General features: G+C 38.8%; 1 protein-coding gene across 1 annotated transcript in view; it reads left to right on the top strand.

The window, feature by feature from the left end:
- The window catches only part of LOC142020714 (neural-cadherin-like), a 123156-nt gene that overhangs the window by 58830 nt on the left and 41087 nt on the right, over positions 1–23239 (top strand). Inside the window, exons 8-21 of the mRNA XM_075008822.1 lie at positions 608–780; positions 1725–1893; positions 2674–2844; positions 5167–5339; positions 7848–8015; positions 8734–8983; positions 9092–9219; positions 10319–10505; positions 11235–11378; positions 13805–14094; positions 14476–16090; positions 18619–18712; positions 19954–20138; positions 20319–20548. Coding sequence (XP_074864923.1) covers positions 608–780; positions 1725–1893; positions 2674–2844; positions 5167–5339; positions 7848–8015; positions 8734–8983; positions 9092–9219; positions 10319–10505; positions 11235–11378; positions 13805–14094; positions 14476–16090; positions 18619–18712; positions 19954–20138; positions 20319–20548 — 3977 coding nt within the window. The remainder of the gene's footprint in view (positions 1–607; positions 781–1724; positions 1894–2673; positions 2845–5166; positions 5340–7847; positions 8016–8733; positions 8984–9091; positions 9220–10318; positions 10506–11234; positions 11379–13804; positions 14095–14475; positions 16091–18618; positions 18713–19953; positions 20139–20318; positions 20549–23239) is intronic.

Genomic DNA, 23239 nt, shown 5'->3' with positions numbered 1-23239 from the left:
CCCCCCACCCCATCCCCCTCCTTCAGTCCTACGTACTTGATCTGTCAGTTTTTATTGCAATTTTTTTTGGTCCTCTGTATGTATAAATGTCAGGCTGTATTGGAAATGAGATTTATCTGATGAAGTGGGTCTGTCCCACGAAAGGTCATCACCGAATATATCATTTTGTTAGTCTTTAAAGTGCTACCTTTTTGTTGTTTTGTTTTGTTGCAGTACAGACTAACATGGCTACCTCTCTGTTACTATACAGCTTAAAGTTTAAAATTACGGTTTTGAAAATGATTTAGATGAACCAGTATAACACGTCAGCCCCACCTCCACCTCTGGTAGTCCTAAGCCACATATTGCAGTGGGAGTCTTTCTGTTGATGTTAATGGATTTGGATGAAGCTCCTCACATGTATGATATTAAATTAGGGTAAGAATGTGCACAGGTCATTGCACTTGTTTAACTAAACTGGTTTAAAATAACCCCTTTATTTTAATTTGTGCAATCTTGTGTGTAAACCAGGCATAAGTGGCGGTGGTTGGTGCTACAGGAGGAGGAATAATAATGATCAGAAAGGTGAAAAAAAGTAAAAAAAAATGTATTATCTCTGATCTTCCAGGATTAATTCGACTTTGTTCAAGGCCACTTCCTAAGCTTCAGGGGACAGAATACATACTTAATGTCACAGCTGCTGATGATAATGCTTCTGGTGGGCCTCATTCTCTCACTAGTACAGCACTGGTCATTGTGAGAATTGATGATATCAACAATAACAAGCCTATATTTCAGAAGGTAAATACATTAGGTCGTGTGTTATTTCAAATGATGAGGTTTAATGAGTAAGAGCTGAGTGGGTTCAATGTGTCATGTGAAAAGTTGCAGGCACAGTTCCTAACAAAACAAATAAGGTTCCCCATGTCAAATTAATAGTTGTTATATACCACAAGCCTTATTTCTAGTTGAAATAGATAATATCACAATCAGAGTGAATTTACTATAATAATAAAATATGCTTCTGTAAAGCATGCAGACTTCCTTAATTGGCTGAGAATTTGGATCTCGATTTATCTTGGAGACAGATTGAAAAGATTTTTATCTTGTGCTCTATAATTGAGTATACATGTGTTGTCTATCATTACATCCTTTAATATCTCTATTAAATAATTAATATAAAGAATTTAATGTAGATATTTTGCTCTATGAGAGATTGCAGTATAAATTAGAGTTGCTTTTTCAGCAATGCTGATTAGCTTAAAAATTTTCTTTGCTAAAATATTATGAGCTTGGTAGTTTGCAGAGATACATGGGTAAACATCACTGCATATTTTTCGTTGTCATCTACCGTTCCTGTGGTCATTAAAGATCAGACACAGATATTCTTCACCCATTTTTGGCAAAGCAATCTTGTATGAAAAGCTTTTTAAAAAGTGATGCTGCATTGTATTAAAGTCGCAGCATGGAGTACATTCTATACAAAGTGTTAATTATCAGAAGAAAAAACTTAAAATTAGAGGCATATATGAGAGCAGCAACTTTGTCTAAATGTTTTGCTTGCTTCCAAGAAATATGGCCAGTAAGCATCTTCATACATCTTAAAAATCACAAAGTAAAATGTGAAGTTGCAGATTTTTTAAGATATATTCAGGAATAGTAAATATGAATATTTCAGAATGTTTGAATAATTTCTTTGTTGTTTAAATAAAATGGGATGTAACATGTTTAAGTATTTTCCCTAGTGTCAGTATTATCGAGAACATGCTTCTGTGTTGGAGAACCAGCCTTCAGGAACATTTGTACTGCAGGTTGAGGCAACTGATGCTGATGAAGGAGCCAATGGTAGAGTGAAATATGGCATGATGCATAGAGATGGTGCCTTGCCAGCATTTAGTATTCATCCTGACACAGGTAAAACAAATCTTGGAACCTTTTGGCCTATAAGCTGATCATATTTACATTTGTGTAAATCAAGAGGAACTCTTTGGAAGTCAGTGTATTTATAATACTGGTATATTACTGGTTTAAGTAGCAAAAGACTCATATCTTGTGATATCAAAATAAAATAGTAGTATTGCGTGAAAAAATCTACCGCTACTTTTACTTCCATAACAATTCTGAGCTTTAACTAGGATTTATGTTTTCTTCAAAGTATAGAAGTACTTCTGTGTGATGTTTATATTTAATTCATAGATTAAAAATATGCATTATATGAAGATCAGATTATAAAATATGAATGACACCTGAAGGACAGTTTCAAATGTCTCTTGCAAAGAGTAAAGAAATTCTAGAAGGAGAAACCGCAAAACTTTTCAGGGTTTTGTAACAGAAAACATACTTTGCAAATTCACATTTTCTAGCATGCAAATCTAGTTTGGGATTCCAGTTGTGCAAAACATATAAAACGTGTCAGATTCTGCAGCTACTTAACAACTGAATTTCTTTTGAACAACCTAGATAAATGACCAGTGCTTCTGAAATTCTTAAGACTTTCCAGGATTGAGGTCTATAACACAATGTGCAATTTACACTGTTTACATCAGTGATGAATTTTTAGCCCATTACATTGTAGCTTAGAATGTTCTTTTCTGCCACTTGACAGTCAAAAAGAAAAAAGAACTCTAAATGCCTTCAAAAATAAAGTGTGTTTAATGAAATACATAGTTTTAAAACTCTTTAATCTGTTTTCAGGGGTCTTGACAACTGTTCAGAGATTTGATCGAGAAAGCCAAAGGGAATATCCTATTACGGTGACTGCGACAGACCAGGCTGCAGAACCCCTCATTGGGATCTGTCAGATAAATGTTGTCATCCTGGACCAAAATGACAATGATCCCAAATTTGAAAACACCCGCTATGAATGTAATTGAGAGTCATTGGATAGAGTTTCAGTACCTGAGTGTGAGCTTACCTGATGTCTAAGATTTTTGGTTTGGTTTCCTTGCTCTCCTCAAGACCTAATCAGCAAAATTACTGTGCAACTACAGTCAGATTATCAAAATATAAAACAGTGTACATGATGGTATTAGGCAAAATTGTGACTCATTGTCCCTCTTTAGTATTAGTATGTGACAAGCTCCTGCAAAAGCATACACACATCATAACTTTATTCAGCTATAGATGTCTATAGATTATTCAGTTCTGTCAAGTTAATAATATGTGTGTTTCAAGATCAGCCCTTACTATTACTTCATGTTGTTTTCCAATTAATATGTTTTGGTTGCATGCTTCCTGTTTAACATTTGAGTTTCATCCATTTAAGTTTCCTTTGGGTTTGTTAGTTTTGTTCATGATTCTAAATTTATTATTAAAGACAATAACAGGTTTTGGGAAGAATGCATTTTGCAGCTTATTAGTCATTAACAGTATCATCAATTTTGGTTTAAAGTTGTGCGCAAAAGCATTTTCTGTAGCTTTCTAAAAAATGTATATTCTTTTTAAGGTAGGATTTGTACTGTAGATCGGTATGAGAATTTACAAAACATAAAATAAAAATCTGTGTAATTATGCATGCATGCATAATGGTCAGCCCATAAAGGAGATTCTATGGACCTATGGAGAAGTGCTAGAAGTACTGCTTATATTTTAGTCTAGTGAATCAATCATAATGTTGTGATATATTGAACAAATATATATGTTAAAATAATCTAAATCCGTAATTTATCCATATCATAATGCTTCAGTCAATCAGATTTAAGCATTGTCTAATTATCAGATATTAAATACAAAGCAGAGATATTTGGAGTTATCTGATCGTGTGCTGAGCACTGCACATTTTTCAGAGTTTGATTTTACCCACAGTGCTTTATTATTGGTATCTTTTCACACCAGCATATGTAACTCTCATTAAGATTAATGAGAGTAATATGGTATTTTCCTGAAAGACTGGAGTCCAGTTTATGCTGGAAAATAAAGACACAATTGTTATGTCTACACTAGCCCCCGCCTTTTGGAAGGGGGATGCTAATGAGACACTTCAGAAGATGCTAATGAGGCACTGCATGATGCCAGCTGCAGCGATTCAAAAGTGCTGCTTTCAAATTGCGCACAGCCTGTGTAGACAGGGGCCCTTCGGAAGGACCCCTCAGTCTTTGAAAGCCCCTTATTCCTATTTGGTTTTAGGAATAAGGGGCTTTCGAAGACTGGGGGGGTCCTTTCAAAAGGCCTCTATCTACACAGGGGGCATGCGATTCGAAAGGGGCGCTTTTGAATCACCGCAGCTAGTATTATGCTGATGAGGTGCTGCATATTCAGGGAAGCACCTCATTAGCATCTGCCAAAGTGTCTCATTAGCATCCCCCTTTTGAAAGGCGGGAGCTAGTGTAGACGTAGCCAAAAGGTTTCAGGTTCATCTCTGGATTTTCATGGATTTTAAGTTTGGCAGATCCTCTTTATTTCACAGGATTTCATGCCCTTTTGTGTTAATTGTCTTCCTGCCTGATTTACAATTCCAATCAAGTTTTATTTGCAAATTTAGGAGGCCACTTTTGAAAATTTAGTCCGGAGTGTTTGTCTGGTTTCATACAGTCAATTAAAATACTATTTAACTGTATCATTCATTCATACATAGTACCTATTCAATCAATAAAACAAGTTTAGGAAGGCATTAAAGAAAATTGAATATCTCAGAAGAATAGTGTTCCATCCATATTTGGTAGCACAAGTTAAAATGTGATCCTCTATCTCTCTATGTGAGAAGACAAGGGGGCTCCAGTGCCATATATTTTTAAAATTATTAAATGAAAACAAACCAAATTATCGAAGTTGATAATTGGGAGAGACAACAGTTAAGTAGTTAACTAACTATTCCACTGAGTCTAGTCTCATGAATAGCAGTCATCAATAATTCATATTTTGGTTTGGTATTCTCTTAATTAGTTGTAAGAGAAAAAAATAATTAAGGATTCCATGTAGTTATGTGTTTCTCTCGATTTTCAATTTTGATAATTTGATTTTTTTAGTAATTTTGAAATAAAGGTAGTTGGTGCTTGGGAACCCCTGTGCTTCTCCAAAATGAATAGCAGCTCCTTAGGACACCCAATTTGATTCTTATGGTATAGCTACAGTGTGGATAAAGTGTAACTCTCATTGTTTTTCCTTAAGTATTTCTAATATTTTTAAGGAAATGCTCATATTGCTCCAGTGCATTAAATGTCAGTTTGAAATCTGCATTCCTTTTGCCAGATTTTCTAAGAGAAGACACAAAAATTGGGACTAGTTTTCTTCGTGTTGCAGCCCATGATGATGATTATGGTTCAAACGCTGTGATAACATTCTCCCTAGCAAATAAAGAACCAGCATATTTCCAAGTGAATCCTACCACAGGCTGGATATACGTCAACCAACCCTTATCTCAGGTACAACATGCACTTTCCTTGGAGCCTGGCTAGTTCTGTAGAATCTTGGGAATTGGCAGCATCCAGGCCATGTCCCCTCCTCTACCTGACCCTCCCAGTTTAGAGAACAGTAACAATAAAATTGTATCTGCCTTCTGTATGGAGCTACAAATTTAGGGTACAGCCATCTGTGCCTTTCTTCTTCCTCACACATGCATGTTTGCTACTGTGAACCCTCTGTGAGGAGCCTTATACAATTCTGGGGTTCATACTCAGCTGCCCGTCATGGATATTCCATCCACAGATGAAGGTACTGTGAGCAAACTTCAAACTTGGATGCCTAAAATTTGGGGCTTTCATCCATGTTTAAGCACCTAAACAAAACAGTCTTAAAGTGGGTTTAGATGCCTAGATTTAGGTGCCCATGTTTAAAAATACTGGCTGTTTCTTTTAAATTTGTGAGAATGACCCAGTAAACCTGAATTATTACTTTCTTCTTGTTTCTGAGTGTCCTACAAGTCTCAGTAGCAGATCTGCATCGGAAGATCTTTTAGGATAAGAACTTCTGAAGTGTGTCAAGCAATTAGCTGTGACAAACAGCAGAACTTTCCCCTTCCCATGCATCTGGGTCCAATGTCTGAGTGGGAGCTTCCTTTACACCACTTTGAAATGCACATTAAAGAAGAACGTTTGCTTGATAAAGTTTAAACTTCTGTGGGAAAAGAAATGACTTGTATTTTGAATGTCTCAAATTGTACAGCACCGCATGGAATGACATGGTTGAGCTTTTTCTAATGTACAGTGGGGGATTATTATATTAATGAAATCATTGCTGCCCATTGGACACTACTTTCTTGATAGGGAACAGTTAAGATATGTGAATGTGCTAACAGTATCTTTATTCAGTATGCACTGTGTGGGCCAAATTATCCGTCTTTTGGGGCAGTCATGCCCTGAGCAGTGGAGAGGAGGTGAAGCACCCAAGTAGCATTTCTGATCTAGTGGGAGGCCCACACACAGGAGGGACAAAGGTGGCAACTGCCTGGGGGCCTGACCATTCAAAAGGGCCCAGGGCTTCCAGCTTCTGCCACTGTTACTGTGGCCGTAGTCATGGCTAGAGCCCTGAGCCCTTTAAATCTCCACCAGAGTGCTGGGCGGGGACGACACGAGAGGGCAGTGAATGGCTAGCGAAGAGAGACTTGTCTCCAGCCCTGCCTCTTCCACCTAAAGCCACGTGCCTTCTGGGAGTGTGAAACTGGTCCCACTCCCACCTGGCCCAGTTCTGTTAGCACCCCCTGTCTGACGCATATTGGCAGTTCAGTGCCTTCATTCTAACATCACCTCATGTACAGTTTCTCCTTCTGGAGCCATGACAGCTTCTAGCTGGGCTAATGGGCCCTCTTGCCTTCCCAAATTAGGGCTGTCCCCAGAATTGGTGAGCTGGGGTGGAGAATGTCTCTCCAGTGCTGGAACGCTGACCTATGCTAAGGTCAGCCACAATTTGTCCCTAGATATTCTGACTGTCTGTCTGTTCATTCACATGTGCACAGCGAGATGTCAGTTATGTCCTACCTCGTCGTAAATAGCAGTAGGACAATAGGACTCCTGCCTCAAATCAATTTTATTTTTTAAAATGAGTGCCAGTCCAGCAGTCTGACATCTTTAGTAGTGTCTATAACTAACTAACTAACTCAGTGCAATAAAGTTGACAGCTTGTGCAGACCCTTGGACATGGTGCGTGTAGGGGGCTCAACTCCATTCTCCCAGAAGGGGCAGTGCCAAGGCCAGCTGTCCCTCAATGCTGCCCGGAGCCTGGAGCACCCTCCAGCCCTTAATACTGTGCAGTGTGATGCTCTGGCACAGCAATTTAAGGGGTCCAAGGCTCTGGCAGCCACCACCACCGCTACAATGGCAGCAGTGGCCTCTGGGCCTGGATCCTTTTGAATCACCAGGCATGGGGCGGTTACCCCCTTTGCCTTCCTGCATCCCATCAACAGGCCTGCCTCACTGCAACGTCTGGTATGTTAACTTATAGGCGTGCAAAACTGTGGAGAGCGGCTTTGAAAATATTCACATACGCATAAATTGTGTGTACGTGTGTGTGTGTACAGGGAGGGCGGCCTAGCTCCATGCTCCAGAAGGGGCAGGGCCAAAGATGAAAAGGTAGTCAGCCCTGGTTTCCCCACATTCCCACAGAGCCATACATGGGGCTCTGTGGCAATGTGGGGCAACTACCCCCTTTCCTTCCACACCTTGTGTATGAAAGTATATACCCAGCATGTGCAGATTTATGCAAGTACACACATGCTACAGTGCATTAACTATACAGATAATGTGTACATACCATGTACTTCTGTGGTGTTTTTTGCAAGGAAAAAAATCTTTTAAAAATGCACATTGTTTAAAAAGTCTTATACAAACTAAGCTTTTTAAGTTTGACTTACATTTCTGAAGAGGAAATTAGTGACAAACTCAACGCCTGATCAGAAAACTCGCTCACGAAATGATGTAATTTTTTTTTTAACTTAGACGTCATTAATAACTCAAGAGATTATTGCCACAGATGGAGGAAGCAGGAGTAGTAAGGTTGAACTAGCTGTAACAATTACTAGTGCAAACAATCAGCCCCCACAGTGGGAAAGAGACCTCTATGAAGTTGTCATATCGGAGAATACCACACGAGATACAGCCATTGTGGTAGGTTATTTTTTGTAGATTGTGCAATACCTAGCAATGCATCTTTGATTTAAAATTGTTAATTGTTTTTACATTCCTAAAAAATGAAATGTCCACTGGTCTGCTGTCATTTTCCTTTCTGAGAAGGTTTAAAATAACGGGCCAATCTTTGCTTTCATTTATATCTGTACAACCTCCACTTGACTTTATTAGATTTGGACAGTTGTGACAACAGAACTTAGCTTAGTATTTGTAAATAAAAACATCTATTTAAGTGTTTCTTGAAATACAAGATTCTGTCTCATCAGGACTTTCTTAATGGCTTAATTAAAGGGCCTACAATATAAATTCCTATATTGACAGACTCATTCTCTTTGGTTGCACAGAACCAGAAGCTTAACACAACAATGTAAAATAATTGTAAAATACCCTATATATAGTAAATTACAAGATGTCTCAATTTTATAGGGATGCTCCTGGTGTTCAGGGCTCCGATTACCCCCACAGCCACTACCCTGCCCTGATTTTTCAGACTTGTTATCTGGTCTATCTCATAATCTGTGATTAGCGTTAATCTTTGATTGACCCTCACCTGACTGATAATGCAGAGGTACTTTTAATAAGAGTACATTTTTACAAAGTTTTGAAGAATTTTGCGGGAGGGTGCGCATAAATAACGTGTATTAAACAAATCTCTGTCTCTACAAAACTGATTATTTGAATATTTTCAACTGTACAGACAATTAAAGCAACTTCTCCCCTGGGTGACCCTCGTGTGACCTATAATCTAGAGGACGGACTTGTTCCAGAGACCAACATGCCAGTTCGTTTCTATCTGACTCCAAACAGAGAGGATGGTTCTGTTTCAGTCCTAGTGGCTGAGCCATTAGATTATGAAACAACAAAGAGCTTTGTGCTGAAGGTTCGGGCACAGAATGTTGCTGCAGTGCCTCTGGCAGCATTCACTACTGTCCGTGTTAATATAACGGGTGTGTAACGTGGTAATAATAGCACCTATTAAAAGACTTATTAAATCTTTTCTGATTCTCAGTTTCATTTTATTGTATATAACAAGCTCTTCTTTTTGAATATTTTAGATGTCAATGACAATGTCCCTTTCTTCACGTCATCAATATATGAAGTGTCAATAACAGAGGGGGCTGATATTGGGACATTTATTCTTCAAGTCTCTGCCACCGACCTAGACTTGGGTCAGAATGGCAAGGTAAGCAAAGAATTGAAGAGTCATAGATTATACAACAGCTCTCAGAACACCTTTTACCTTCCTAATAGGGATTAAGAAAGCTGTCGATGGCAAAGGTTTTCAGAAGTCCCTAATAACGTTGGGCCTGCTTGATTTCTACATGCCCCACGTGAGATTCCTGAAAGATGCCTGATTTTTTTCAGAAAATTCTGACCATTTGCTCTGTGAAAGTCAGGCACCTCTATAGTGTCTCAAATTGAGCATCCAAGAAAAAAAGCATCCAAAAATCAGTGGGCACTTCCGAAAATCTTGCCTTGTCTGTACAGACAGATGTTATTCTTGGATGCACATCAGTCAGGAAGACTCACCCATACATAAAATGCATATCAGAATTTGGCTCATAATTTTTAGTATATTCTTAGTTCAAATTCACACTTGTTTGTGTTACAGTAGCATGTAGAGGCTCCAGCTGTGACTGGGGCTCATTGTATTAAGCAATTTATAGTTCTGTGCAGGTTGCTCCTGTCTTCTCCAGTACCCTCAGGACTTGACCAGTGCCAAACCAGAAAATTTGCTGAACCATGGGAGATCAATATTGTCTAGCAGCATTACTGACACTTCCATTGCTTACTGGGCTCTTAGAAGACATTTAGGAGTAAATCAGAGCTAAATAATGGCACAGAACACAGAGAACCAGGACTGGTGGCTGTAAACAAATTTTGTGGGACCATGGGAAACTTGGCCACACCCATGTTAAGTGGACATCTAGACAACTAAAATCATACCAGCTGTGGATGTTGCTGGATCGACGAGTTGCCATACCTGAGAGGTTCAGCCTGTAGTAAGAGGCAATGCCTGCGTCCAGTCTAGATAGATAAAGGGTGGAAGAAAATACGTAGGATTATCTCCGATTTATTTATAGTCACAAGGAAGTTAAGTGACTTGCTTATGATTACACAGGGAGTTTGTCGCACTATTGCAGATTATGCCCATATCTCTTGAGTCCTGGCCCAGTGCTTTATCTACAAGACCTTTTGTTCTTTCTTGAATAATTTGTTCACATCTGAGCTGTCCAGAAGAATGGAAGTATGGCATAATCATCTTATTTTTGACCTTTCAGATTACTTACTTTCTGTTACATGACCGTAATGGGGACTATGCGTGTTTTCACTTGGACTCACAGACAGGATCCATATACAGTACCTCAGTATTTGATAGAGAGAAAAAAGGGTCCTATCTCTTGGAAGTAAAATCAATTGATGGTTCTGAATCTGCTCGTCCTGGAAAACATGGACAGCCAAACTCTGGTAAGAAATGTACCAGTGTATCAAGTGTGATTTTTAGCTCTCTGCCTGAAAAAGAAAACCATTCAGTCGAATTTTAATTGGTTTTTTTTATTCAACCTCACTTGCAAAAGAGGATTTTTTTTTTCTTTTTTTGCCTTTTCTTTCTGGGTCAGTTGTTCAGAACTCAAGGAAATATTTAATGTGATGACCAGGCAAATTTGCAGTTCTGAAATTAAAAGAAAATTGTCACCTCATAGTTGAGTTGGTGGATTTTAGAGAGTAGTTTCTAACTACCAATACAATAGGATGCAAGCCTAGTTTGAATAATACACAGTCTTCTCAAAGAATTGCATATCGTATTGCACTCAGTTTGGGACACTAATGAAATGCTGAACAGAAAAGCTCGAGGCTTTAAAAGAAATCACATTGGCTGTATTTAACCAAAGAGTTAAAACTGAGCTTTTGTGGCTTCAGGACAAAAAATTGTGACTTAAAACTGTACAATTGCCATATTGGGTATCAATTATTCACATGTTATCTGCTTAAACAAATTGGATGTGACATTCATTTGATACCCAAGTGCTTTTGAGTAATGTTGGTATATAAATTGTCCACAACCCTAAGGGTTTGTTTCTGTATTGTCTGCATATTCGTCTTCATTTAACGTACAGCTAGACAGTTTAAGGAATTGTAGCTGACAGAAGTGGCAGAGCTGAGTATTTTAATCTCTTGTTTCTTCTCTCTCTCTAGACACAGCCTACGTGCGCATTCTTATCAGTGATGTGAATGATAACAAGCCTGTCTTCACTCAGAGTGTCTGTGAAGTTAATGTGGATGAAGACCAGGATGTGGGTTCTACTGTCATTACAGTCAGTGCTAATGATGAAGATGAAGGTAAAGTACTGGAATTCCCCATAGCTGTGTCTAAAATATTAATGAGTTAATTTCAGCACACTAAGACATATTTAGTGGTGTTAGGAGGGAAAATGTCTTTGTCTTTACATTTTAAAGCTTTTCCATGTCTAAATTGACAGGGCATGAATATTACTTCATAATGGGGTTGCGAGGCATAAAGCCAAAGAATTCTATTCTGAGAGGCAATATGTTAATGTGGGATGGTGGTGAATAAGTTCTGTGCCAGCACATACAAATTTAGTTTAGATTATTTGAGGGAAAGGCAGTGATAAAAAATATTTCCCGTTTTACTAGAATAAGTCAGATTGAATCTCAGTGAAACTGATTTATCCTCTTTGGCCACATCTACACTAGCAAGTCCTTTCAGAAAATCAGGCCCTCTTCCGAAAAAACAAGCAGAACTTCCACACACACATTCCTTTTGAAAAAACATGGCGCTTTTTCCGGAGGTCCTCTTCCTCTCCCAAATGAGGAAGAGCGCCTTTTTCTGAAAGATTCTTTTGGAAAAAAGCATGCATAGATGCTCTGGGGGCACTTTGTTCAAAAGAGTGGTCCTTATGGTGCTGCATTTTTCAATCCCTGGCCTGCTCTTTCGAAAGAGCAGGGAGCTGCATGGATGCCATCTTTCCAAGGAGCAGATTGTTCTTTGGTCAACTTTTTTGTGTCTTGACATGCTCTTTTGAAAGAAGAACTTACAGAAGAGATCTTCCGGAAGATCATCTTTCAAAAGATCACTGTAGTATAGACACAGCCTTTGAATATGTCTACACAGCAGCATTATTTCAAAATAAGGTATTCCAGAAGAGTTGTTCCAGAATAGCTTATTTTGAAATAACACAGCTACACACAAAATGCATTTCAAGATAGCACTTAGCTATTTTGAAATACAGAGTCTACACACATAGGCCCTATTTTGAAACAGAGACATTGGATGCATTGTGGCTTATTTTGAAATAAGCGCTATTCCTTGTAGAGGCTATGTGTACACTACATGAAGAATGCAAATATGGCTGATCAGAAATGCAAATGAGATGCGTGCTAATTTACATATCATGCACCTTATTTGCATAAGGGCAACCACTTGCTGTTCCAGAAGTACTGTTTTCGGGGAAGGGGGAGGACAAGCAGTGTAGACAGGGTTCATTCGAAAACAAACCCTCCTCCTGAAAGCACCCTTCTTCCTGAAAAATATGAGGAAAATCCCCATGGAACCCCATGTTAAACACTTCCAGCATGACTGTAAATTGTTGATAACTATTCTCTGGGAATGGTTATTCAACCAATTATGCACCACTTTGTAGTAGCCCAGTCTAGGTTGTATTTACCTTGTTGATTTAAAGAGAAAGTCATGCAAGATGATGTCAAATACTTTACTAAAATCTATGTATACCATATCTACCACCTCCCTTTTATCCACAAGGCTTGTTATCCCATGAAAGAAAGCTGTCAGGTTGGTTTGACATGATTTGTTCTTTAAAAATCCATGCAGATTGTTACTTATCACTTTATTGTCTTCCAGGTGATTGATGAAGTCCTTAATTATTTGCTCCATTATCCTTCCTGGGTTTTCCTTATTTCCCTTTTTATAGATGGGCACTATATTTGTCCTTTTCCAGTCTTCTGGACTCAATCCCATTTTCCATGACTTTGTAAAGATGTCTCAGATACCTTCTCACTCAGCTCTTGGAGTATTCTAGGATGTATTTCATCAGGTCCTAGTGACTTGAAGACATCCAACATGGCTAAATAATTTTTTAACTTGTTCTTTTCCTTTTTTTAATTTCTGAACCTACTTCATTTTCTCCATCATTTATTATGCTAAGTGTCCAGTCACCACCAACAATCACAGTTGTCCCTTCTGCCCTTAAAGTCTGTGGAATTTTGAACTGTGAACCTGAGTTTGGAATAAGAACTCTTTCATGAGATGTTTCTACAATTTTATGATGCTAACTTATTGATATAAGCAGGTTACCATTTATTGTAGTTGTCACGAGTTGTGCGCTTGGTCAGTTATTTTGGCCTTCCTATTCCCAACAGGAGGGGCTCCTAAGTGAGAGCAAAATTAAGTCCACCGTCATTAGTTCAAGAAACATTTTGTTAGCTTATAGATACTATAGTTATTGGAAATAGAAGAATGGCTGCAAATATTTTACTTGGCTATGCACCACCTCATTACAGAATTATATACTGATGCTCCTATAATAGTTAAGCCGTAGAAACTTTTGACAATGAGATATGTCTTTCTGAATGGATTTTCATCAGCATAGAAATGATTGGTGTGATTTGATATAGAACATGATTAATAATGCTCACACTTCTACTAGTAGAAGAGGTACAGAGTAAATGTATGTTTCAATGCACTCAAACTATACTTATCTTATTTAATATTCCTTGGGGATTGATAGGAGCAAATGCAAAATTAAGGTACCAGATCACAGCTGGAAACACTGATGGAGTACTTGACATTGAACCAGAAACAGGAGCCATCTTTATTACTCAGCCACTGGATTATGAAGATGTGAAAATGTATGAACTTCACTTGTTGGCCTCTGATGGTAAATGGGAAGATTATGCAATTACCATAATCAATGTTGTGAATAAAAATGACGAGGCTCCTGTTTTCTCTATGAATGAATACTATGGAAGTGTGATTGAAGAAGTGGACGTGGATGTGTTACCCATCTTCATACTTCAGGTACCATGGAGTTCCAAATGTTAGTGATATTTCAATAGAAGAATATGGGTTACTCTAGTATTGTTACTGTAATGTCAGTGAAATCCAGTTTTGTGAAGAAAATGTATTTCATCACTGAGAAACATGCAGGTTTTTTTTTGAAGAAAAGTATTTTGACACTAACATTTAACAAGGTGGGCTGGTCTAGCATTGGAATCTACCAGCTTTTTATATTCTGTAGCTCAATTATTGCTATACAATTAAGGAAGGAAACCATAGATAATTTTACTGCTATAGTGGGAAGCGTGTCTATATGGTAAGATGTAGTAGCCAATGGCATATAAATCGGGAATTACATATTCTGTCATTAACATGATGTATGTGTTTGCAAAACCTTGGTAGGTTGTAGCAAATGATCCTGATAGCAGCATGGACGAAGGCGATTTGAGATATTCTCTTCATGGACATGGTGCAATGGATGTCTTCACAATAGATGAGACCACAGGCAGCATTTACTCACGGAAGATGCTCGATCGAGAAGAGAGAGCACTTTGGAGATTTGTTGTGTTGGCTACTGATGAGGGCGGAGAAGGGCTTACTGGATTTGCAGATGTGATTATTAACGTGTGGGATATAAATGACAATGCCCCCATGTTTACCTGCATGCCTGATGACTGCAGTGGGAGTGTCTTTGAAAATTCTCCTGCAGACACTTTGGTCATGGAAATGACAGCTGTGGATTTAGATGATCTAAACGTAGGTCTTAATGCAATTTTGACATACAGGATAATTGACAATGTAGTCACTGAGTATGATAGAGACATATTTTATATCAATCCTAATACTGGCACAATACATGTAGCGGGGGGAATGCTGGATAGAGAGAAGAGTGATAAATATTTCCTTACTGTTGAGGCAAGTGATGGTGGTGGATTGACAGGCACTGGTACTGCCACTGTCTGGATTGCAGATGTCAATGATCATATACCTGAATTTACTCGGGAAGTGTGGCAGGCAGTGATTCCTGAAGACTGTGCAATCAACTCAGAAGTTCTGGAAGTGTCAGCTACAGATGCAGACACTGGGGAAAATGCTCACTTAAGATTTAGCATTACTGGGGGAGATCCAGAGCAGAAGTTTTACATTGAAAGTAACAAAGAAGGTCAGTGTGCAACTATCCGATTGAAAAGGAAACTGGATTATGAGAAACCGCATGAACGGTGGTTTAACCTCACAATTAAAGTGGAAGATCTTGATTTTTCAAGTGTTGCAACCTGCTTGATTGAAGTTGAAGATTGTAATGACAACGGTCCAGTTTTCAATTCTCAGTTTATCCAAACAAACCCTTTCTTTGAGAACATAGCTGTGGGTACTACAGTCACCACCGTCAGAGCCACTGATGAGGATTCTGGTTTGAATGGGGACATTATCTATTTTATTAAATCAGATTCAGATCCTATCAGGCAGTTTGCAGTTGACCCAGATGGTCATGTGACTGTTGCAAGTATACTGGATCGTGAAGTCATTCAGCAATATAACTTAATCATACAGGCTTCAGATCAAGGTACTCCTGCCCAGTCTGGAAGTGTTACAGTCCTTATTAACTTGCTAGATATTAATGACAATGAGCCAACGTTTGAGGCATTATATATGCCTGTGGTTTGGGAAAATGTCTTGGGACCTCAGGTGGTGTATATGAACCATACATCAAAGCTGCTGCATGCTGTAGATCCAGACAGTGTTGAAAATGGGCCACCATTTACATTTTTGCTGCCACCTGATTATCACAATTCTTTAGATTTTTCTCTTACTGACCACAGAAATAACACAGCTACTATTACAGCACTGAGGTCCTTTGACAGAGAAGAGCAGAAGGTGTTCCATGTGCCAATAATTATAAGAGACAGTGGGAATCCATCTCTGAGTGCTACAAACACCTTGACCATAACAATTGGTGATGAAAATGATAACAGCCATGAAGCTGGCCATAAGGAAATCTTTGTCTATACCCACAGAGGTAGGTATTATACAGAGAGTACTCCAAATGCACAGCAAATGTAAAATTTTACATGCTATTAATATATTTTCTTTAGGTTTCTATTGTCATTGAATCTTATATGTTGTGTATATTTATACATTAAGCATTCAGTGCTGAAAACAGATATTTACAGTCAGATTTTGCATGCCTGTATGGGCCCACACTGGAATATCTGTTTGCAAGATCAAGGTCATAATGGGGAAAGCATAATCTAGTGTGAAAGAGTTATATATTATGTAACTGTCTATCTTTTGTTTTTAAACATTATGTATTTGTCTACACCAAACCAATAGTTTATAATGACCAGAAAAGTGCTTTTACTCATTTTGGAGGAGGGGGGATTTTTTTTTCCCCATTGACCAGGGACTGATCCTGGAAAAAATTTTTAACGAGTGACTGAAAATAGGGTTTTAGAATGAAAATGCTAGGAAGTGATTTTCGCTATTGCTATGGATTTCAGCATTTTCCTTGTTATTATGTGATAAAAATATGATTTTAATATACAACTATATTTTGTTGCTTTGGCTTTAATATAGTGAAGAATAGAAAATAGATAAATCCCATAAAATAAAGATGTGAAAATCCCATGATATCTCCATGTGCATAATTAATTGCTTGTCTTGTCCAGGATGGATTGTCATCCTAAAAGCATTGGAAATGAGGCACAATTTAACTGGCTATCTATGTTAGAGTTACAGTGCCAGCATGCCTGTTGAGTATTTGTAGCAGGAGGTCCAATATATAAAGAAAACCATTTTACATTGAATTAAGTATGCTCAGAGAGCGCTGTACTCTGGTTCTCTTGTGCTACAGAATACATACTAGGGTGGCTGGCATGGCTTTATATGCAGATGTTGCTGCTGATGCAGTGCAAATTGGCTTCCCCAGACTGGAGCATCTGGGTCTCTGGCCTCTGCTTTAGTAACATTTTGTCTCAAACATCAGTTTATATAGATTTATGATCTTATTTATTTTGACTGATTATTTACAGGGGTTTTTTCCTCCTTCTCACAGTGTCTGTGATCTTTGCCCAGCTTTCCAGGACACTTCGAGGAGAGCTCACACTATAGGCTTTTAATGAGCTTTGGATCATTACCTTCACCATAATCAAACAGGAATGTAAACATGATAAATGCAAAACAAAAAAAGCACCTTCAAGACAAACATTATAAAGTGATGAACTTTCGTGGGACAGACCCACTTCTTCAGATCCGGAGAATCCTGATAGCTGCTAGCTGAGGGGGAGAGAATTGTCCAATACATCACACGATCCATCATTTATAGTCAAGCTCTAAGATACAGTCGCATCTGCTCCAATCCTACTGACAGAGATCAGAAACCTCAAGATCTCTACCAAGCATTTGTAAAACTTAATTACCTACTGGAAGAAGTAAAGAAACAGATTGACAGGGCCAGACAAATACCCAAAAACCAGCTACTTCTACATGGGCCCAAGAAAGTTAATAACAGAACACCACTTATCACTCATAGCCCCCAACTCAAACCCCTTCAGCACATTATTGACCATCTGCAGCCTATACTGGCACATGGTGCTGCACTTGCACAGGCCCTAGGTGACAGGCCTGTTATTTCCTACACACAGCCGCCCAACCTCAGGAAAATTCTCAGTAGTAACCACACCACACACAGAAATACTAATCCAGGAAACCTTCCTTGCAACAAACCCTGTTGCCAGCTTTGTCCGAATATTTACAATGGAGACACCATCACCAGGCCTAACCATGTCAGTTACAGGATCACGGTCATATTCCTGCACTTCCTCTAATGTGATATATGCCAGCAATGCCCCTCTGCCAGGTATATTGGATAAAATGGACAATCACTTTGCAAAAAAATGAATGGACATAAATCAGACATTAGGAATCTGAATACACATAAATTGATAGGTCTGCATTTCAATTTAATGGTACACAGCATTCAACACTTACTGGTTTCCTTCCTAAAACAACAAGCTTTTAACATTAGATTATAAAGAGAGACATCTGAATTGGAATTTATTTTCAAGTTTCATATCTGTCAATGTGGACTCAACAAAGATACCAATTATCTCATGCATTAGAAGGACAATTTCCCCACCTTTGATACTTAAAGTGACTGCAGCCATCCCACTTAACTTAATAGATACTTGTAGAGGATTTTTTCTCCTCCCTTCTCCCCATTTCTTTCTGCCATGTTTAGCTGATCCATCAAATTTTTTTCTTTTCTTTTTATTTCTGTACTTTTGTCTTTAAATTCTCTCCCTCTCAGTTATTAGGATTCTCCAGATCTGAAGAAGTGGGTCGGTCCCATGAAGGCTTACTACCTAATAAATAATACTGTTAGTCTTCAAGGTGCTACAGGGCTGCTTTTTGTTTTGTTTTGTGAAGATACAGACTAACATGGCGACCTCTCTGAGACTGTAATAAACGCAGTAATGAATGCAGTGGAATAAAAAGACTTTGAAAAACAAAAATTAAATGCAGATTTGTTATAATTTATCTCAACAGGGAAATGGTCAACAACAGTGCTTGGGAAAGTGTTTGTACCAGATCAAGATGACTGGGACAATAAAACATTTCTCTCTGAAGGAAGGATGCTCAAGTGAGAATTATATTTGTGTCAAAATGAGTAATATTTCATATTTATGCTTCTGTTATTATTTTCTTCACTATGAGATTTCTCTGTGTATGTTGTGTGTGTAAAATCCAAGTTTATCTCATGCCACAGGCAATGTACCTGCTGAATATTCTTTTTCCTTTAGATAATTAGTTTCAAGGAATTGGTGTACAGATCTCACATAATAGAAGTCCATTGATTTTCAAGAAGAGCTTTCCTTTGATTTCCATAGGCATTAAGGATGTGATTTGTATTAAACCCAAGTTAAAAATAGGTTCCACATTTATTGCAAGTCCCCCAATGTTACAGTCAATTTGTTTTTGATCATGTAAAGACATCTAGTATGAGCACAAAGTAGAATAAAGCAGGTAAAAATCATTTGAATGATCTCCTCCTACACGTAACTTCACCCCTAACTTTTTGTAGTTGTTTTTGTTCATGCTGGTGTTGAACTGGGCCCCTATGCCACACCAGTTCATCTGCCCACATCACAAAATGTGGGGTGCCATATGAAGAAATATGGTTGTGTAATGTAAAGCTTCATCTCAAAATAAAAACAAATAAGCCTTGTTTTGTCTAGAAAAGATGTTAAAGCCTTAGCAAGCCTGGAGTTGCCACTAGAGCTTCTGCCTATCAGCAGCCATTGCGGAACACTAAGTCATAAGTAGTAGTTATTATGTGGTAGTTATCTGGCCATAGTATACCTCAATAGCCACTCAAAACTGCCCCCTTCATTATAGCTTATGGGTGTGGTACAAGAGATCTCTCTTGGAAGGTCTCAGGCACCAGTATGGGATTAGACAGTTTTCTGTCTCCTCTTATCATTCCTCCCTACTCATCACTGGGACCTGTGGAAGAGGGTATTCCTGAGGTTGAATCACAGGGCTATACTAATTCTTGTAGAATGCATGCTCTGGGGCAGGAATGGGAAGCCCATGGGTTTGGGAATTTAAGAAAAGCTATTCATTTTCCTGAACAGTCCCCAAGCGCCTCTACAACTCTCTAGTGCAGAGCTTGGTCTCTGGTACCCATCAGATAGGTCAGCTGACCATGAAGTATCCATAGCAACTCTCTAGGGCTTCTGTATCCTATGAAGTCACATTGTGTTGCTCAGTCAAGCCCTCATGTAGTAGAATGTATGCTGAAAAAGACCAAATCAGTGATGAGTAGGGGATGTTTCTGGGTTGACTAATAAGACTTTTCATAGTTTGGGGCTTTATTTCTAGGCATTTCAGATTAAATCAAAGAACTGGCTCACTGGTAATGGTGGATAATGCTCCTCAGGGGACATACAACTTAAGAATCAGAGTGGCAGATGGAGTCTGGCCAGATGTAATATCTACAGTACGGATCCATGTCAAAGAGCTGGAAAGTGAAGCCATACGCCATTCAGCCACTGTACGTCTGGCAGGTCAGTTTTATCTGCTGTTGGAACTTGGTTTCTGCTGTGTTTGAAAAGCTGTTACTTAGATGTGAGTATATGACTTGAAAAATGTTTCTAGTGCTTGTGGGTTGGGGTGAGTTGAGAGAGAAACCAGAGCTCTGCAGGTATTTCATTTTGGTGTATTGTACTTATGAATCCCCAACTCAGATGTCACAGCGGAGGAGTTTATAAGGAAAGATGATCATGGGAATAGCAGACAGGACAAATTTAAGGACTTACTGGCAGAAATCTTCTCAGCTCGTCTTAGTGATATCACTATTTTCAGCGTGATGAATGTTGATGGAAGACAGACAAGCTTGAGATTTGCAGTTCATGGTGACTCTTCATATTACAGACCAGAGAAATTGCATGGTGAAATGGCAGCATTTAAAAACAAGGTATGTGCCCAGTTTTAATTCAGTGAACTCAACATGAAGGAGGTGTGTATATGTATACACTAACTGTCCTAGCCTTATATATACTGACACAACCACACTATGGAAGAGTATACCAGGCCCACTTGTTGTTCAGTTTTGTCTTCACTTGAAATGTTATGTATCAGAGGGGCAGCCGTGTGAGTCTGGATCTGCAAAAGCAATGAGGGGTCATGTGGCGACTTATAGACTAACAAATATATGAGCATAAGCTCAACTTGAAATGTTATACACATTTTTATCATAATTTTGATTTTCTTCATCTCATAAATCCCTTTTATACAGTGTTCCACTTCAGCTCACTTTTGAGCTGAGTCAAGAAAAGGCAGCCTTCTCTTCCAATTCATAGCATTTTGGTCAGTTTAGTGTGATTTTTGCATGTGCGTATAAAAACTTTGTTATTACTGTTTCACATGTTCTTTGTAGTATTTCCCAGAGGCCAACTAAAATATTTAAAAATGTTAATATTTAAAATGGGTACATGGGATGAATGATGCAGTTACATCCCTGTCAGTCTGACGTCAATCTGAGGCAAAATAGTGGAGCAACCGATACGGAACTTGATTTATCAAGAGTTACAAGGAAGATTGAAAAACTTAAGTCAATCAAGATGGGTTTGTGGAAAATACCTCCTGTCTAGCTAATTTGATATTTTTGTGAGATTGCAAGTTGGGTTGATGATTATAGTTCGTGTAATATACTTAGGCTTTTGTAAGGCATTTGATGTTTCCTCTTGACATATTGATTAGAAAAGTACAATGATATAAAATTAAAATGGAACATATTAAAACGATTAAAGTGGGTAACTGATAGGTCTCAAAATGTAATTGTAAATGGGGACTTATCACTGAATGGGTGTGGGGACTCACGGGCCCCATGCTACTTAACATTGTTCTCAATTATCTGGAAGAAAACATAAAATCATCACTGATAAAGTTTGAGGAAGTGGTAAATAATGAAGAAGATGGTCACTAATTCTGAGCTGCCATCTTAGATGGCTTGGGAATGTGGGTGTAAGCAAGCAATATGTGTTTTAATATGGATAAATAGTACACCTAGGAAGAGAGGTTGTAGGCCATACGTGCAAGATGTCACAGAGGCAGTGTTCTTGGAAAAGATTGGGGGATCATCATGAATAATCACCTGAACGTGAGCTGTAGTTGTAATGCTATGGTCAAAAGAGCTAATGCAGTTGTTGCATGCATAAATAGTGGGCGTTGACAAGTAGAAGAAGAGAAGTTATTTTATCTCAGAATATGGCACCACAGCTGACTTTTTTTCCAGTTTTGGCGTTCATAGTTCCAGAAGGGTGTTGATAAATTAGAAAGAGTTCACAGAAGGCTATAAGAAGGAAAAAGGATTATAAACCTGCTTTATACAGACACATTCATGGAGCTCAATCTATTTAGTTTAACAAAGAAAGTTAAAGGATATTGTGATCAGAATCTATAAATACCTACATGGGGAACAAATATTTGATTATGAGCTCTTCAATCTAGCAGAGAAGGGTATAACACAATGCAGTGGCTAGAAGTCAAAGCTAGATACATTCAAACTGGAAATAAGGTGTAGTTTTTAAACAGTAATGGTTATTGGAAGGCCATGTCTGTATGGCCGTTTAGAACAGTGCTGCTGCTGGTAGCGCTATGCTTATGACAAGTCACGAAATTGCAAATGGAGGACCATTTGCAAAGTTGCACAGCTAATTAGCATACCTGCTTGAAAGTTTGTTATCGGCATGGCACATGCCAGCAGTATAGAGGCAATGTGGACGTGCCTCTGCTGGCTAAGCCCCTGTCTGTCTCCAGTCCATTATTCCTGAATGGTCCTCCATTTGCAATTTCGTGACCTGCCATTAGCATAACACTGCAGGCAGCAGTGCTGTGCTCGACAGCTGTGTAGACATGGCCTAACTGTTTGCTAGGGGTTGTGGTGGTTTCTCCCTCACTGGCAATTTTAAAATGAAAATATTTTTTTCCCCTACAAGATCTGCTCTGGAATTATTTGGGGAAGTAAATTCTATGGCAGGGGTGAGCAGCCTTTCCAAGGCAGAGCGCTGAAATTTGACCTTTTGACCTCTATGTACAGTCCAAGTCCCGGTGATACTTTTTAAAGTCACTAATAGTCCTACTTACAACAGCTTCATTAATAAATAAATTATGACGCAGAGCTTTAGCACTGAGGCGGTGGTTGGTAGCTTTAGCTGGTCTTTTGTTAACTCACAGGTGGCCTGGCTTTGAGGAAGCTCATGGCTGCATGGAGGAGGAGAGGCAGGGCTGAGCTCCCACCTCACCTGCTGATAGAAACCGGTTCATGTATCACTCTTGGCATGCGTTCTGGGGGTTGCTGACCCCGTTCTATGGCCTGCGTTGTAGAGTGGGGTCAGGTGACATAATATAGGGGTCCCGTCTGGCCTTGGTGACTAAGAAGCCACCGTGTGCCAGCTGCTGAACAAGCACATAGTAAATAACAGTCCCTGCTGCAAAGAGTATATGATGTAAAAGACAAGGTACAAGAGGGAAGAGGAGACAAATGGGGAAGGCAGGAGAGCTGGAGATACGAGGGGATATCAATGATAACAGGTTCTGTGTCCTTCTTAGCCAGTCAGGAGCGGTAATCATAACTTTCCATCTGCCCAACTTTTATCAGACTGCG

This window comes from Carettochelys insculpta, chromosome 14, assembly GCF_033958435.1.
Source record: "Carettochelys insculpta isolate YL-2023 chromosome 14, ASM3395843v1, whole genome shotgun sequence".
Lineage (NCBI taxonomy): Eukaryota > Metazoa > Chordata > Testudines > Carettochelyidae > Carettochelys > Carettochelys insculpta.
This window is presented reverse-complemented; position numbering and strand designations above follow the sequence as displayed.